Raw genomic sequence first — 14491 nt, forward strand, 5'->3', positions numbered from 1 at the left:
TTTTACGCAGGTGGAGCCACCGTAGTTTCAAGATGGCGACGCCCATTGGTAACACGATTCGTGTGATGTTTCGCCAATATTTTCGTCCGATTGCACTCGAAATGGTATCTGTACCGTTATTTTGTCTTTGTAAATAAATATTGTTAAATTCTGTAATAAAATCATAAATTTAATTAGTAACTTTTTGAAAAATATGCACTATTATTATTTGCACATGTGTAATAATGATATATTAATATTATATTATAATATACAATAATATAATTACGGTACGAGTTGAGAAAAGGATGTCTTCTGTTTATAATTACTATTATTTAGGGAGTAATTAGGCGAAATGTGACGAGTAATGGTGGGGAAGGGTACTTCAGCCTGTTTTTTTTTCTGATGAGATTAGTGTTTCCACACTTGTTTTGTTTAGCCCACTTGACTGTTCGTACAGTACCTAATGTTATGTAGTGTGGGGCTTGTCCCGTCTGTGCACTTCAGTGCTTGCTGTCGCTTGCGCTTCGGCACGTGACTAGGTACGAAGTGGAGGTTGACCTCTGTTCCGCGTGACTGTCGTGTAGTCGTGTGTTGAGATAGAAATTAATTCATTCAAAACTAATTTTGTAAACTATCATAATTTATTTAATAAACATAAACAAAAATATGTACAGTAGAGCATCGATTATCCTACTTAATTGGGGACTGGGGTTGGTCGGATAACCGAAAAGTATGAAAAATACATTATTAGTATAGTGTATTAGGCCTGGTTTAAATACTAGCCTTGGTCGGTTAATCGGGGGTCGGATAATCGATGCTCTACTGTATTTGCAAAGTAGAACTCTGCCTTTGTTTCTCTTTCGTCGTTTTAACATGCCAGGGACAATCAACAAAAATTCACAAACATGGAGATGACCTTTCTTTTGAGGCTATGCCTTTGCAATAAAATGAAAAACATGGAAACAGCTTCCTCTGGTGCTCCCGCTAATAACTTAATAATACATTTGAGTTACAAATTAAAAGAATATATGGCTGACAGTATTTATATTCAATAAACATAAATAAAAATATTACATGTATACAAAGTAGAACTTTGCCTTCGTTTCTCTTCCATCATTTTAAGGCTTTAATATAATTTTTTGTTTGTTCCTAGCTGGTTATACCTTCAAACTCTTCTTCTTTGCTGATTATCCTCATTTGTATATACATTAATTTAATGTTGATGTGATTAATATCCTAGTTATGGTGATAGGCAGTAATACTGGTTTATGCAGAAGTGCCCCTCTGCACATCGAATCACCCCAGAATTTTTACCATCACATTTCGCATAATTACCCTCCAAGTAATTAAAAAAAACACGCACCCTTTCTTTAATTTATACCATAATTATGATGTTTTAAATATATTGTATTCAAGTTAGAATTTTTATTTTGTTTTATTTAGAAAAATTTTCATTATTGTAACGTAATAAGGAAAGAAGCACCTTCGGTTCTGGTTGCCAATTCTGAAATGAGTGATGCCCAATCGTTAAAAATTCAGAAAATTAGTAAAGCCATGAAAGCATACCTTGAAAGAGCTAAAAGACATGGTTTGTATCTTAGATATATTAAATTATACTATGAGATCAATAAATTATTTGGATCTGACTTATTACAGGCCACTCATTAATTACAGGTATAGTTTTTGAGCCATTTTGATCCCCTCGCATCCTGTTGTGTACTGTGATGTACTTTTGGCAAACATTCTCCTCTTTAATGGTATAAATGCAGCTCTAGATGAAGCAGTTAGGATGTTATCAGAGCTGTAGACCATGCCTATAAGAGTAAAAATGTCAAAGGAACCAAAGGTTTACATGTGACTCTCTGTGAGATAAAGCCCCAAAATCAACCTATCTAGAATTTTGAAGACCTTCAGAAATTGGGTAAAATTTAAAAGTGAGAAAAAAATCTGGAATATTTCTCAAAACAATGCTAATAATCAACTGTTTTCCACTTTGCTACAGATGGCAGAAAACACAAGAAATGCCATTGCACTGACTATTTCTGGTGGTGATTGGAATCGTGCTTGCACTGTTAATCCTATTACATGTTTAACAAGTAGTCCAATCAGAACTTCGGAGGCAAATATCTCACCAAGAATCACAAGTAGAGATATGGTTCCTTTGACTTTTTTGTTGTCTGGGAAGTCAAAATTCCTCATTCAGAACTGCTGTTGTACCCCCTATAATTACATGTACAGTACATTAGTCCATTCACACTAATTTTGAAGAAATTATTTTTAAAATGTTTGCAAATTTTTTCTGATACTTTATTCCAGTGATTCTCAACCACTGTGCTGTGGCACTTTAGTGTGCCGCGAGATTTTTTAAATGTGCCGCCACTGCGAATACCCGTACATAAGCGATGTCAGACAAGTAGTTCAATAGGTTCTACCTTCCTAGAGAGCATTTGGAAATTGTAACCGGTGTTACCGGTAACTGCCGGTAGTTACCAAAGCGTTTAGACCATGTGCGCTAACCAACTGCGTTTAAAAATTACTGTTATGACGTCCTGTGGTACTTACCGAAGTAACTGTGTATTGCAAATTTTTAAATTATTAAAAGTGTACCGTGATGAAAAAAAGGTTGAGAATCACTGCTTTATTCATACGACTAGTAAGTAGGCTTACGATAAACTCATTTGGCACTAATACCACTAAAAATATCCGCATAGACCGGGGTGACAAACCTTTTGAACCCACATGCCATATAGTAAGCATGTGTACCTTATGAGTGTCAAACATTTTAGACTTCAAATAATTATATTTAAAGAAATTAAATGAATATACTTTAATATGAATAAACATAAAAAAAACTGATTGAAAAAAAAAGATGATCAGATGATAAATCAAAAGGATGATTTGAAAATACAGACGATAAGTCAAAATCACATATGTTACGTGCCAGATGATTTCTCCTTACCTGCCACTTTCGGCATAGACCATGACTCCATAGATTTGCCACCCCTGGCATAGATCATGACTCTACTTTCATCCCTCCTAATCATGTACAACAATGCAATTTTTTGCAATTTTCTCCTTAAACTGTACACATAGTTAATGGATGGCCCTAACTCTGTCTTCTGAGTAGATTAAAGCTATCTCTAGTTTAAGAATTCAGTTGTGAATCTTAGCAAATGAATATCATGATGATCCTATATACTTTGTATATATCAATATATTGTAAAACTTATCATGATAATGATCTAAAGGTGTGATGTCTGATCTGTCCTGAAAACATTTATTAAATTAAATATTTGACTTCTAAATTTGTGAAATACAGGTACTCCTCACTTTACGACCTATCTGCTTAACGACCACTCGAGTTTCGACCTGCAATTCGGGGAATCCCCTTTCTCGGCTTGAATGTCGGTCAGTGGCGATGGTGATATGCGCACTAAGCATACTATAATAGGCTAATAGCGTACTATAATAGTCTTTTTATGAATAAATTTGAAGTTTGTTGCATAATTTGCATAATTTTACAACGATCCTATATTCCCAGCGCAAGCTCCTCGCTTATCGACCAATTCGCTTAACGACGTAGTTGTCGGAACGGAACTCTGTTGTAAAGCGAGGAGTACTTGTATACATACAAATATAAAGAAAAGCCACAAACTCTTTAGATTAAAGTATTAGCTATATTTATTATTAAAGTTTTAGCTGAAATAATTAGTAAAACAAATGATTTTAAACCAATGTGATGTCAGAAAACTTGTGATCTGCTATTTAACAGATATTCAGATGTGTTTATGAAGCTTTGAAACAGCTTAAGCCATTTAGTATTAGCCAAAGGATGGTCTATAGATGGTGCTGAAAAAAATTTGATGTGAGAAAACTGAACAAATGCAAATACTCAACTGAGAATTATCTCAAAACTATCAGAGAGTTAGCTTAAAATTTACTGTTAGCAAGAGCTACTGTCGTGATAAATCAAAATCATAGGATATTCTATGCTGGGAAAAGAAAGAAATGCATCCATCTGACATCAGATTGTCCTAAAATTACAGTTTGCCAGTGAGGTGTGACTTATAGGACACCCTGTGTATGAGACTTTTTCAAGTAAATATCCTCAAAACACAAATATATCTATGTAATATTCATAGCAGCCAGAAATCTTAAATACTATATTTCTTATATTAAACTATATATCAATTAACTGATTTTAGACCATCCTAAAGATATTTTGTAATAAAAACAAGTCTGAGATTTAATAATAATTTACATTTAATTTTTTTTTTTTAATTTTTTTTACAGAGGAATTTATTGAAAAAGAAACGAGGGAGTACGAAATCGGTAAACGTCATCTTGCTAATATTATGGGCGTAGATCCAGACATGTTTACGCAAGAAGATATTGACGTAAGAAATGACCACGTAATTTGCAGTGCAAAGGTTTTTTTAATTAATTAATTTATTTATTTATATTTAGAAAGCAATTGAATATTTGATGCCGTCAGGCTTGTTTGAGAAAGAATCCAGACCCATCATGAAGGTACATTAATTATTTATATCACGTTATGAGGTAAATTATCATATCTATATAATAATTTTCTCTCTTTGCAGCATCCCAGTCAAGTATTTCCTAAACAAAAAGGTATTAAATAATGATAATTCATAAACATTAATTAATTATGTTCAGAAATTTATTACTTTTTGTCATACACAAAACTAAACCCGAACAAGCAATTATTCATTGTGACGTCGTCACAATGCCAGGCTGCATTTTTAATCGTATTTATTAAATTTATTTAATTTAAAACATATGCCTTCCACCTTAAATTAGTAGTATATTGCCCTGCACATTATATCTTTCCTGTTAGCAATAAAGTCGTGCTGGTCATCTAACTCCTTTCGGGGGAAATTTTTGAATTGAAATAACGTGACTTCCGGTAAAAACCGCAAATTTGTATATAGTTAATTGGGACCTCTTGTCATATCTGGTCTTGGCTTTCATCTATCTAACTTCGTTCTTTAGATTAAGGAAGGACAGACAGAGAGACGACAGTGGGAATTTGTAGGTCTACAGTTTTTTCAAATTGCAACCCATTAACATCACTACTCAAATAATCGAAACAGATTCATTAACAAGTTACATTTTGGCTACTTAAATATATAAATGGTACATAATTTGGATTAAAGATAGGTGATTAAGTGACTGTCTTCTAAATTAATTGCCCTAGAAGTGAAGATTGGACATAGCTACATTGCCAATTATGCTATCCATACCTATGTCATAAGCACAAATTATGAACCGAAACCTGCAACTCCTGCGTGAATCGATCTTTCTTTTCTCACGGAATATTCTGAATTAATTAAGTTAATTCAAATTATTAAATTTAATACAACATTACAACTTAGTCGCCTACCTTTAGTCCAAATTACGTAACGTTCGAATATTTAATTAGCAAAAATGTAGCCTAATAATAAATCCATCTTGATTAGTTGATTATTTATTGTTGTGAAAAAAAATGTTTATTTTATTTGTATGATCCAGTCACTTTTGTATTTTTAATGAAATAGCATATTGGTCCAAATATAATAAGCCTTTTACAGTGCATTGAATGTTAGCATCAGTTTATCTCTGCGAGAAGCTGGGGGCTTGATGGATACCGGTTTAAACCCCTCTGGTCGGCAACGGTCTGGTAAAGACTGCTCACAGTGTCACTGGATGGCTTTTTCCGTATATTGATGTGAGAATGAAAGATCTTATGTCAGATTCTTTTTCTCTGACACCAGTTATGAAATAACGCATCTTAACTCGCAATTCTCGTACATTCTAGCGGTTATCGGAGGGCTTTATATTGAGTGAGGGGAGCCATGGGTAAGCTGATAGGGTGCTGGTTCGAACAATTAAAGTCAATGCCAGATCAACTAAACAAATTTAATATACAAATAAAACGTATTATACAATGATCAGTTACAATTACAGTTATATGCACGAACAAGTGTATATATACGATCCGATATGGGATTAGCTTTATGGACTATATACAAACTTGGACTAAGTTGACCGAGAGAGAGAGAGAGAGGGTTTACAATTTCTAAATACCTCTATTAAGTAGACTATCATTGACCTCTCGTAGTATGGGGTTATCATCAGTCTTTGTATGGAGAAGGGCAAACTAGCCTTGAGTTATGGCATCGGGGAGAAAATCCACACGGAGTACAGCGGGATGGGAGTCTTGGTCGTCACCTGTTACTATGGTGGAGTCTGCCTTGACGAGTGTTCGATTATGGTGGGACAATTTGCGACTGCCTATGTCATCACCTTCTGGGTGTGTTTACCTTGACAATTGGGTGCACGGCCATTATATCCCTCTCAGGTGTGGGAATTTGGTCTCATGATGTTTTAGTAGTGATGAACTGATGACACTTTGAATGTGTTATCGACGAGCCTGCTAGGGCAGTGGGAATTAGACTTGTTCTCTTTTCGTCGCTATATTGTTTAAGTTTTGACCTTCTTACACATCAATAATAAGTTGTTATAAACTTTATTTCGAACTTTCTCAGGTCGATGAGAGGGGAACAGGACATGCGTCAAAGACCCCTCTTCTTTAACACAGAAGAGGCTATCTTTGAACCTGATGGACATGGACAGGTGAACTTTTCATTCACCACCACCAAAGAGTTGTTCTTTTTACCTGCTGGCTACGGGAGTCACAGTCCTTGCATTTGTCAACACGGAGAGGTGATCCAAGAACAAAGCAATCATTGCCGAGTGCTTTGTTCTTGTCTTTTGTTTGTTTTCACACCTATTTTCGGTTAGGTGCCCACAATGCTGTTTTTATTTTTGACCCCTAGACCTAAATTCTGTCAGGTGCGCTCAATCGCATCGGAGAGCAGGAACATTATCAGTTCACCTCCTCTGTATATTGAAAACCCTTCAATTTCTACTTTTTACATTTAAATGGACCCTCATTACATTTTTGGACTTTTCATCTCAAATAATGGAAATTGGCAAAGATTTATCAAAATCGGCCCATTAAATTTTGAGAACAAACACGATTCTGTAAGCCTCGTAGAAGAGGATTCGCTAACGCTAACACTCCACCTCAATGAGCCATTCTAGCCTCATTGTAACAACTAATGGATGAGAATAACTTTGCTAATGGTTTAAATATGCTACAAAATACAAAATATCTTTCAATCATTAATTTCATTGTACAAACTTCAAAAAGCTTATGGGGATATGTATTACCACAGTACAGCAACGACCAATTAAGTAAAAGGTGTCTAGTTCCAACTTCTGTACAAGTTACTGTATTATAATAAATGCAGAGGACAAATGGGTAACAAGTTCTATTGCCGCAACCTAAGAAGATACTTTTTGTTTATTTTTGAGCAACTCATTCAATAGTTTCTACTGTAATGTTTCCCGAGCGGAACTCCGACAGCCCGAGGAGAAACTAAGATCAAATCCTATTGACTTGGTAACTATTCCAACCTTCTATATTTTGGCAGGAAGAAAAAGTCTAATTAATAATCTGGAAGAAGGTAATTTGCCTATAGGTAGACAGTCAGGCCACCAAATTTAATTATTATGTCTAAATTAATTAATGGCTCTGAAAACAAAGATCAGACGGGTCCAGGTAACATAACCGACGACGAAACCTCGTGTAAGTGGGTATCGTAGGCTCAAGTCTTGCTTCGGGTCAAATCTTTTCTTTCGGAGTATTCTAAATTAAATTAAAAATTTATTTTTATTTAGAATTATCAAATTCTCTGTATTTACAGACGCACAGTTTGACATCACCGGTAGACCAAATCATTCTCTATTTTATACCCGATGGCCACACTACCATCAAATTATGCACGTACGTTACCCTTTTATATATCTAAATATTTAATATTAGTACAAAATCAAATTCCTATCTACATCCATATTTTTTAGGATATCGTCAAAAAGATGGTAGAGTTGGACGCATTCGAAGATACAATGATCGAGAAGGGAATTTTTCAGCCGCCCGAAGAGTCTAAATTGTAAGTTACTTCGTAATCTTGTCCCCCTTTTTTCTTTATCTCATTTTTTATTTTTTCCAGAAATATAGAAGGAACAGAATGGCTGAAAAAAGAAGAGTTTGAAAAGATGATAATTGAAGAAATTGATGATGATAAGGTAGGGACAGTTTTTTTTATTGGAAAATATATTTCCCGGCAAATGTGATAAAAATTCACTTACTATTTCTTATGTCTTGAAGTAAGTGGGTTCAGAACCCAACCACCCGTGAAAAATTTCTGGGGTTCTCTGCTCGGATTAAAGTATATGGCCGATACCTCGGCCATCTATACGCATAGAGATTAAAAACATTAATTCATATGTGCAGTCGATGACTTCGTTTATTTATTTACTTTAAATACAGAGTATCTAGGTTGTTTGTTTGTCTTTTGTTCTCTTCCTAAAACTTTATACTTGTACTAAAATACAAATTAATTAAGTGGTTGCGAAACATTCCATGTAACCAAATATGTAATTTGATACATGTTCTTTCTACCTGCGACAAGTGTATGTTAATATCCGAGATTAAAAACGCATTCCACTAATGTTTTATATACTTAGACACCATAGTACATCCCCACAAACTACAGGAAGAAAGCAACTGGTCATTTCTGTTAGGTTTTGCTTTTTTTTTATAACATAGTTTAGCCGAATTTCGTAGTTAAAAGTCTATGATTATTTTGATATATTCTGTACCATTTAACTCTGGTTAAATGGTACAGTAACCTATATATATACCAGGGAAACAGTGTCAAGATAGACCCTATTTCCCATAAGTGTTGTTAATGTCGGGACTGACTAAGACCCCCAGTATATCAATGCTGAATTTATCTATGTAGAAAATGGCTGCATTTGGCAGACTCAACAGTTCCGGAGCTGTCGAGTATTTTTCTGCCGATCGCCGTCTACGGTAGGCCGTTTCGGAACACGTTTGGTGTTTTGACGTCACATTTTGTAGCGTCTTTCATTTACGTCATCTATCGCTAGCTGAAACTGACCAATGATGCTGCTTCCTGTTCCAATGTATACATCACTACCTGACAGCAACCACTGTTGAATCTGCCAAACGCAGCCAGTAACACTCGAATAAAGCTGCCCTATATACAAAATGGTTAGATAAGCGAAATTCAATCTATATCCTGAAAATCTGTGAAAAGTTAAATAACATTATATGACTACACCATTTTCTACAAACCAGTCTCTTGGCTTGTTCACTCATTTCACTCCTGGACTTCAGTGTGATAATCCTAAATATGGGGTCGGTAAGATAGGTAACAGCCTTTTACAAACTGATATTTTTATCTATTTTTATTTTGTAGTTTGCCCATTTTGTCGAGACGTTAAACAGGCTGATTGAGCACCCGTACTCTTTCCGCGTCAGAGAATTCATAATGAAATTCCGAAAGCAAATGAAAGTGGTCTCAATGGTGCTGAAGCTTCCGCCGGTGAGAAAAATCAAGACGATTGTTTTGTCTTCCCTCTTACTTTCGTTACTTCATATTTGTAAATTTCAGGTTCAGGAGATGGAAACCGGACAAACATACGTAACGTCGGAAGGTCAAAAATTATATCTTGTGTTATACGATAATTTGTTTTAAATAACTAATATAAAAATGGAATTTTTTTTATTCTGTATTACAGGATTTCGCAAGAAGAGTGTGGCTCAGGTCACGGTTTTTCCCAATGGAACGGGAAAATTTATTATTAATGGCACAGATATACAATATTTTGAGTATATGCAAGACAGGTAAAAGATATTCGCTACTAATTTATATATGGGGTGTCCCATAAGAGTTACATTAACCTTGTAAAGAAGGAATGAATTTCAAGTTATTTTGAAAGTGGGGATCTGCAGTTGGCAAGAAATCACCAAAGAATTTAAACAATCGCATGCAGTCTGTTAAACTCTCTTGTGATTGGTAAGAAGTTGCCTGTCCCCACCATCAAAATAACTTGTTTGTTTACCTTTATTCTTCTATGTGGAACAAAGATTAACACAATACTATGTTCTATTCGATTATATTTCTCAGAGAGCAGTTATTATTTCCGCTACAATTTACAAACATGTTGGGGGAAGTAGACGTCGAAGCGAGCGTTGCCGGCGGGGGATTCAGCGGACAGGCGGGTGCCATAAGACACGGCCTGTCGTTGGCTCTCAGTAGTCTGGTAGACGAAGAAACGAGAGAGGGTATGAGACTAGCGGGCCTTTTGACGAGAGACAGAAAGACCAGAGAAAGGAAGAAGACGGGACAAAAGGGAGCTCGTGCAAAATACACTTGGTAAGTATTTAGATAAGATGACAATGGCGATGCTGAAATTTTACTTAATTTCGTTCCTTTGTTTCTAGGAAAAAGCGGTAGTTTCCGTCATCTCGGACAATTTCGGATTAGTTTTTGTAGATTAAAATAAGAAATAAAATTATTAGAAACAATTTTATTGTTAAAAATACAGTTTTCACAAATATACTGTTTTCTTTTCTTTGTTTAAAACAACAAATACCTCACTGTAAAGAATATTTACATAAGTCATTGCAATGTTTCAAAAGGCACTGTTACGCGCAGATTCAAATCTGTTTTCTCATTTGCCCTGGTGAACTCTTGACAGAAATTTATCCACATCCATGCCTTGCAGCAATTTATCCTATTAAAAAAAAAAAGGAAATTAAAATGCTTTTCTGTTTAACAAACAAACAATATTTTGGAAACATTTGGCTTACCTGTGACTTCTGCTTTGTTTTCTGAAAAATAAAATTTGGTTTTTAAGAATTTTGCATAATTTCCTTTCAAATTAAAACAGAAAAATCTTCAAGAGAGAGAAAATAAACAATAGAATAAATAAATACCTTAGCAGGTTTTTGAAAGATTCTAATCCGAGAAATACAGAAAATTGCGACAAATGAAAATAAATGAATAAACATTCCACGTATAACCTGAATTTCCGAAAGAATTATTACCTGTGGCTTCTTGGGAAGTATAGCTTGAAAATTCCTCTTGGCAGAACTCGGTTCTGTCATCTTGTTCTTTTTGCTTCGTGTGGGTTTACTCGCATTTCGACCGCTGCTGGCAAGAGAGACCAGTGTTTCCGCTATCTCGCTATCGTTGGCAACATTTGCATTGTCCGCGTTCTCTACAATTGCCACTTCTGAAGCTTGGTTTGCGGACGTGTAAGTTACAATGGCGGGAATGGTTATTTCGCTGTTGTAGGGCACCGTGACGACACTTTCATTCAACGCTTCTGGATCGTTAAGATAGATGACGAGTTCTCCCGTCTCGTTGAGATATCCCAGATGGATCTCTTGCTTGTCCTCCGAAACCTGATTTTCATTTCCCAAAACAATTTCCGAGGAAAGGTCGACCTGGGCAATCAAATTGTTCTGTTTAATGTTGTTCACGTAACCGGTCTTGCTATTGGCGGCATTGGCTTCGGGACCGAAATCCAAAACTCTCACGTGTGCCTTTGAAGTGCGGCACGAGCGACCCGCCAGTGCCTGAGCCGACGTCACCAGAGATTTCAACTGCGGGCTGGTCTTGTCCATCTGTTCCGGTTTGTTATTCGCTCTTCTGGGAGGAGAATGTAGTCTTGAATTTTCTTGAGGTAATTTGCTTTGCGAGGGATCAGACAGCAAGTTACTGCAAGGCTTGTTGGCTTTCAGTTGGTTAATAGACGTATTTTCGCTTATTTTCTGCAACTTTGACTTCAGGCATCGCTGCCTTTTCGGCCTCTTTCCATTGGGTGTTCTTTGTTTATTATGCTGTAGAACGCAAGTAGAATTTGCATCTGGTAAGAAAAAATATTGTTTCTTAAAACGTAAATTTAAAATTAAAATAAAATATTACTAATAATAATTTTAAGGAATTAATATTTAGTAAAATGTATGCAAGGTTCACAATTGATTATAGAAAGTAACTTTAACCAAAATTAATTTTTAAATTCAGGAGAATTTGGAGTTTAAAAAATTAAATCACATTTAAAAATTAATAGAAAACAAAGTTATAGCAATGCTCGGATGCAATGCTCTTCTGTAAAGTGCCAAGGATTGGACTTCACATGAACAAGAGCAAGAACAATATATAAATAGCTTTTAAAACATAATATAATTAGTATGATTATTATCAAAACACTTTTCAAGGACAGGTCTGGGAACAAATCTCGAGAGAATTTTTAATTCACTTGATAAAATAATTACGAAAAATTTATCGTTGTTGGGCTTTATTTGCTTAAAATAACCCGAAAGCTCAGGTTCTAGCATCCATTTAAAAAGTCGTGTTTGTTTTCTTAAGAGAGACGAATTAAAAATCATGATGTATTCGTAATGAAAGTTTACATTAACCAGATTGTTGGAGAGAGCAAAAACGCCCCTCATTGCCGTCACATGGATCTGGATCTTTGTCTTGTATTAATTAACAAAAATACACATTAGCAGCTACATTGACTTCACTTCTCATACTATGATGTCTATTCCTAATTTATTCTGCATTGTTTTAAATTGCACTGTTTTCTCTTGTTTCGTCGTCGATTTTCTTTTGTTAAAAATGCCGATCTCTTCTATTCCTCTAACGTGGCAAGGTAACTTAACCAACGATTCCACAGAACTGTCTACTGAAAAGGACCGTACCACACTGTACAAGAAAATGTATGAAGAATCTTACGCTTGGAACTAGAGACCGTTCCGACTCAAACTGGTTAGCATTATATACAAGGGCGACGGCATCTGTGTCTATTTGTTTGGTCGGGACTTTTTTGGCATTGGAATAGATTAAATAACTCAGAATAATATATGAAGTTAAAATTATTGTAAGCCAAATGTAAGTCCAGGTAGAATTTTGACTCTCAAAATCAAAAAGATATAAAGCTTTCGAGCCTTTCCAACCGAATAAGAGTCAATAAGAACTCAAAAGTGATTGGATTTTTTATGATTATTTCGCAAAATCTTAACTGGTACTTACTGGATAGCAAAGAAGATCCGTCCGTTAATTTAGGTTGAATGGGTTGAACTCGCTTGGGGGTTCTTTTTGGCTCAAAAGAGAGAAGTGTTTGCATCCCAAATAAATGACCTAGATTGTGCAGAAAAATTACTGTTATTTTAAATTATAAACAAAATAATGCGACGCCGCCTTGTACATACTTGGAGAAACGGTTAAGAACTGAAAGTCCGGCACGTTTATCTTGACGGGCGTCACGGCGGTAGGCTGTACAACAAAGTTACTTGCAAGAGTCACATTGGTATTGAGTCTGTTTTCTAACGTCTGTACATTCGTATCGACCGTCACCGGCAACGAAACATTCGTATTAAGATCGACTTCGGATTCTACATTTGGCAATTCGGGACATATAGCAATGGAGGGATTCTGCAACGTGTTGCTAGTTTCGCTAGTCGAAGGTCTCTCGTTGTTACAGTTCTGAGTATTATTATTTTCTTCATTCAAGCATTGTTTGTCAATGTCTTGGAAAGACTGTGCAACACTTACATCATCATTCTCTTTTAGAGTCGTGCTGGTGTCGTTCAAAATTTCGGACGAGTTAAACGGAAGATTTTGCTTAGGCAGTTCTTTATTTCCCGACTGTATGGATTCTTGAACGTCATTTGCTTGGGAAATGTTTTCGTTCTCGAAACTATCTCTGCTCGAATCGACTTTCTCTGCAATACCAAAAACAAAATAATCTTATTATCGTCATGTGTTTATACTCTTTTTATTGATAATCCAGAGTCAATTTTATCATTATATACTATATAGGGTGTGTTTCAAAATTACTAAGGCAAGACTTGGAGAATGCTTCTTACATGAAATCAAAAAGGTCCCGTAAACACAGGTTTGGAAATGAATGGCTTACAAGAAAATCAATGTCAAAAGGGTAAGAATCATCTACAGAGCTGACATTTAAAACACATTCATATAAATCAAATGTCCAAGTGGTTATTTGGTGAACAGTGTTGTTCTTGTACGGCCCAGTCATTTGGCCACACGGTGCAACTGCCATAACGAAAATCCTTCTAGAATTCCTGCAGAAGTGCTAGTGGAATAAGTACGGGTTAGTATCTAAGGGTTATCAGGCCACCATCTTGTATTAATTTTAATAAATTAATTTTTAATTTAGAAATTTCTGGAAGAAAGAGTTGGGCTAGAGTGGGACTTAAACCTGCAACTTCTGCTACCCAGACCTCCGTCCAATCTTTTCTTTCAGAACTAATAGTTCTAAATTCTATTAATTTAGAACTATTAGTTTATTAACTATTATAACGTGTATAAATTAATAGCTCTAAATTAATAATTCTAGGAGAGTATGTGGCAGAACTATTGTGGAACTATAGAGCTATGCTGGAGGCCATTGTGTGTAGACATCAGCAACAGTTTGGATTAATATGTGGGTTGGTATTATTGATATAATAGGCGCACACATTTATCAAATATCTTACCACTACTTTTGGAGAATGTGTTGCCTACAACCTGAACATTCACAGTTTAGCCATTATACT

The 14491-nt window shown here is 35.4% G+C and overlaps 2 protein-coding genes across 3 annotated transcripts in view; one reads left to right on the plus strand and one right to left on the minus strand.

Moving 5' to 3' along the window:
- mRpS9 (mitochondrial ribosomal protein S9) lies at positions 1-10477 on the plus strand. Its single transcript, XM_067285039.1, has 13 exons — positions 1-104; positions 1426-1570; positions 4276-4379; positions 4450-4512; positions 4584-4614; positions 7755-7834; positions 7912-8000; positions 8061-8136; positions 9336-9461; positions 9531-9573; positions 9658-9763; positions 10047-10295; positions 10364-10477. Exons 1-13 carry the CDS (start codon positions 33-35, stop codon positions 10374-10376), a joined length of 1197 nt encoding a protein of 398 aa, XP_067141140.1. The 5' UTR covers positions 1-32; the 3' UTR covers positions 10377-10477.
- The window catches only part of LOC136987306 (putative uncharacterized protein DDB_G0277255), a 20570-nt gene continuing 16513 nt past the window's right edge, over positions 10435-14491 (minus strand). Inside the window, exons 10-15 of one of the 2 annotated variants that reach the window (XM_067285027.1) lie at positions 13485-13654; positions 13142-13415; positions 12963-13070; positions 10970-11793; positions 10733-10753; positions 10435-10656 (exon numbers count right to left, since the gene is read on the minus strand). In XM_067285027.1, the coding sequence (XP_067141128.1) occupies positions 10594-10656; positions 10733-10753; positions 10970-11793; positions 12963-13070; positions 13142-13415; positions 13485-13654 (1460 nt within the window). In that variant the 3' untranslated portion in view covers positions 10435-10593. Of the gene's footprint in view, positions 10657-10732; positions 10754-10969; positions 11794-12962; positions 13071-13141; positions 13655-14491 lie in introns of both variants that reach the window. The other variant, XM_067285026.1, reaches the window with a different exon arrangement.

Source organism: Centruroides vittatus, unplaced genomic scaffold, assembly GCF_030686945.1.
Source record: "Centruroides vittatus isolate TY-2023 unplaced genomic scaffold, ASM3068694v2 scaffold_149, whole genome shotgun sequence".
Classification (NCBI taxonomy): Eukaryota; Metazoa; Arthropoda; class Arachnida; order Scorpiones; family Buthidae; genus Centruroides; species Centruroides vittatus.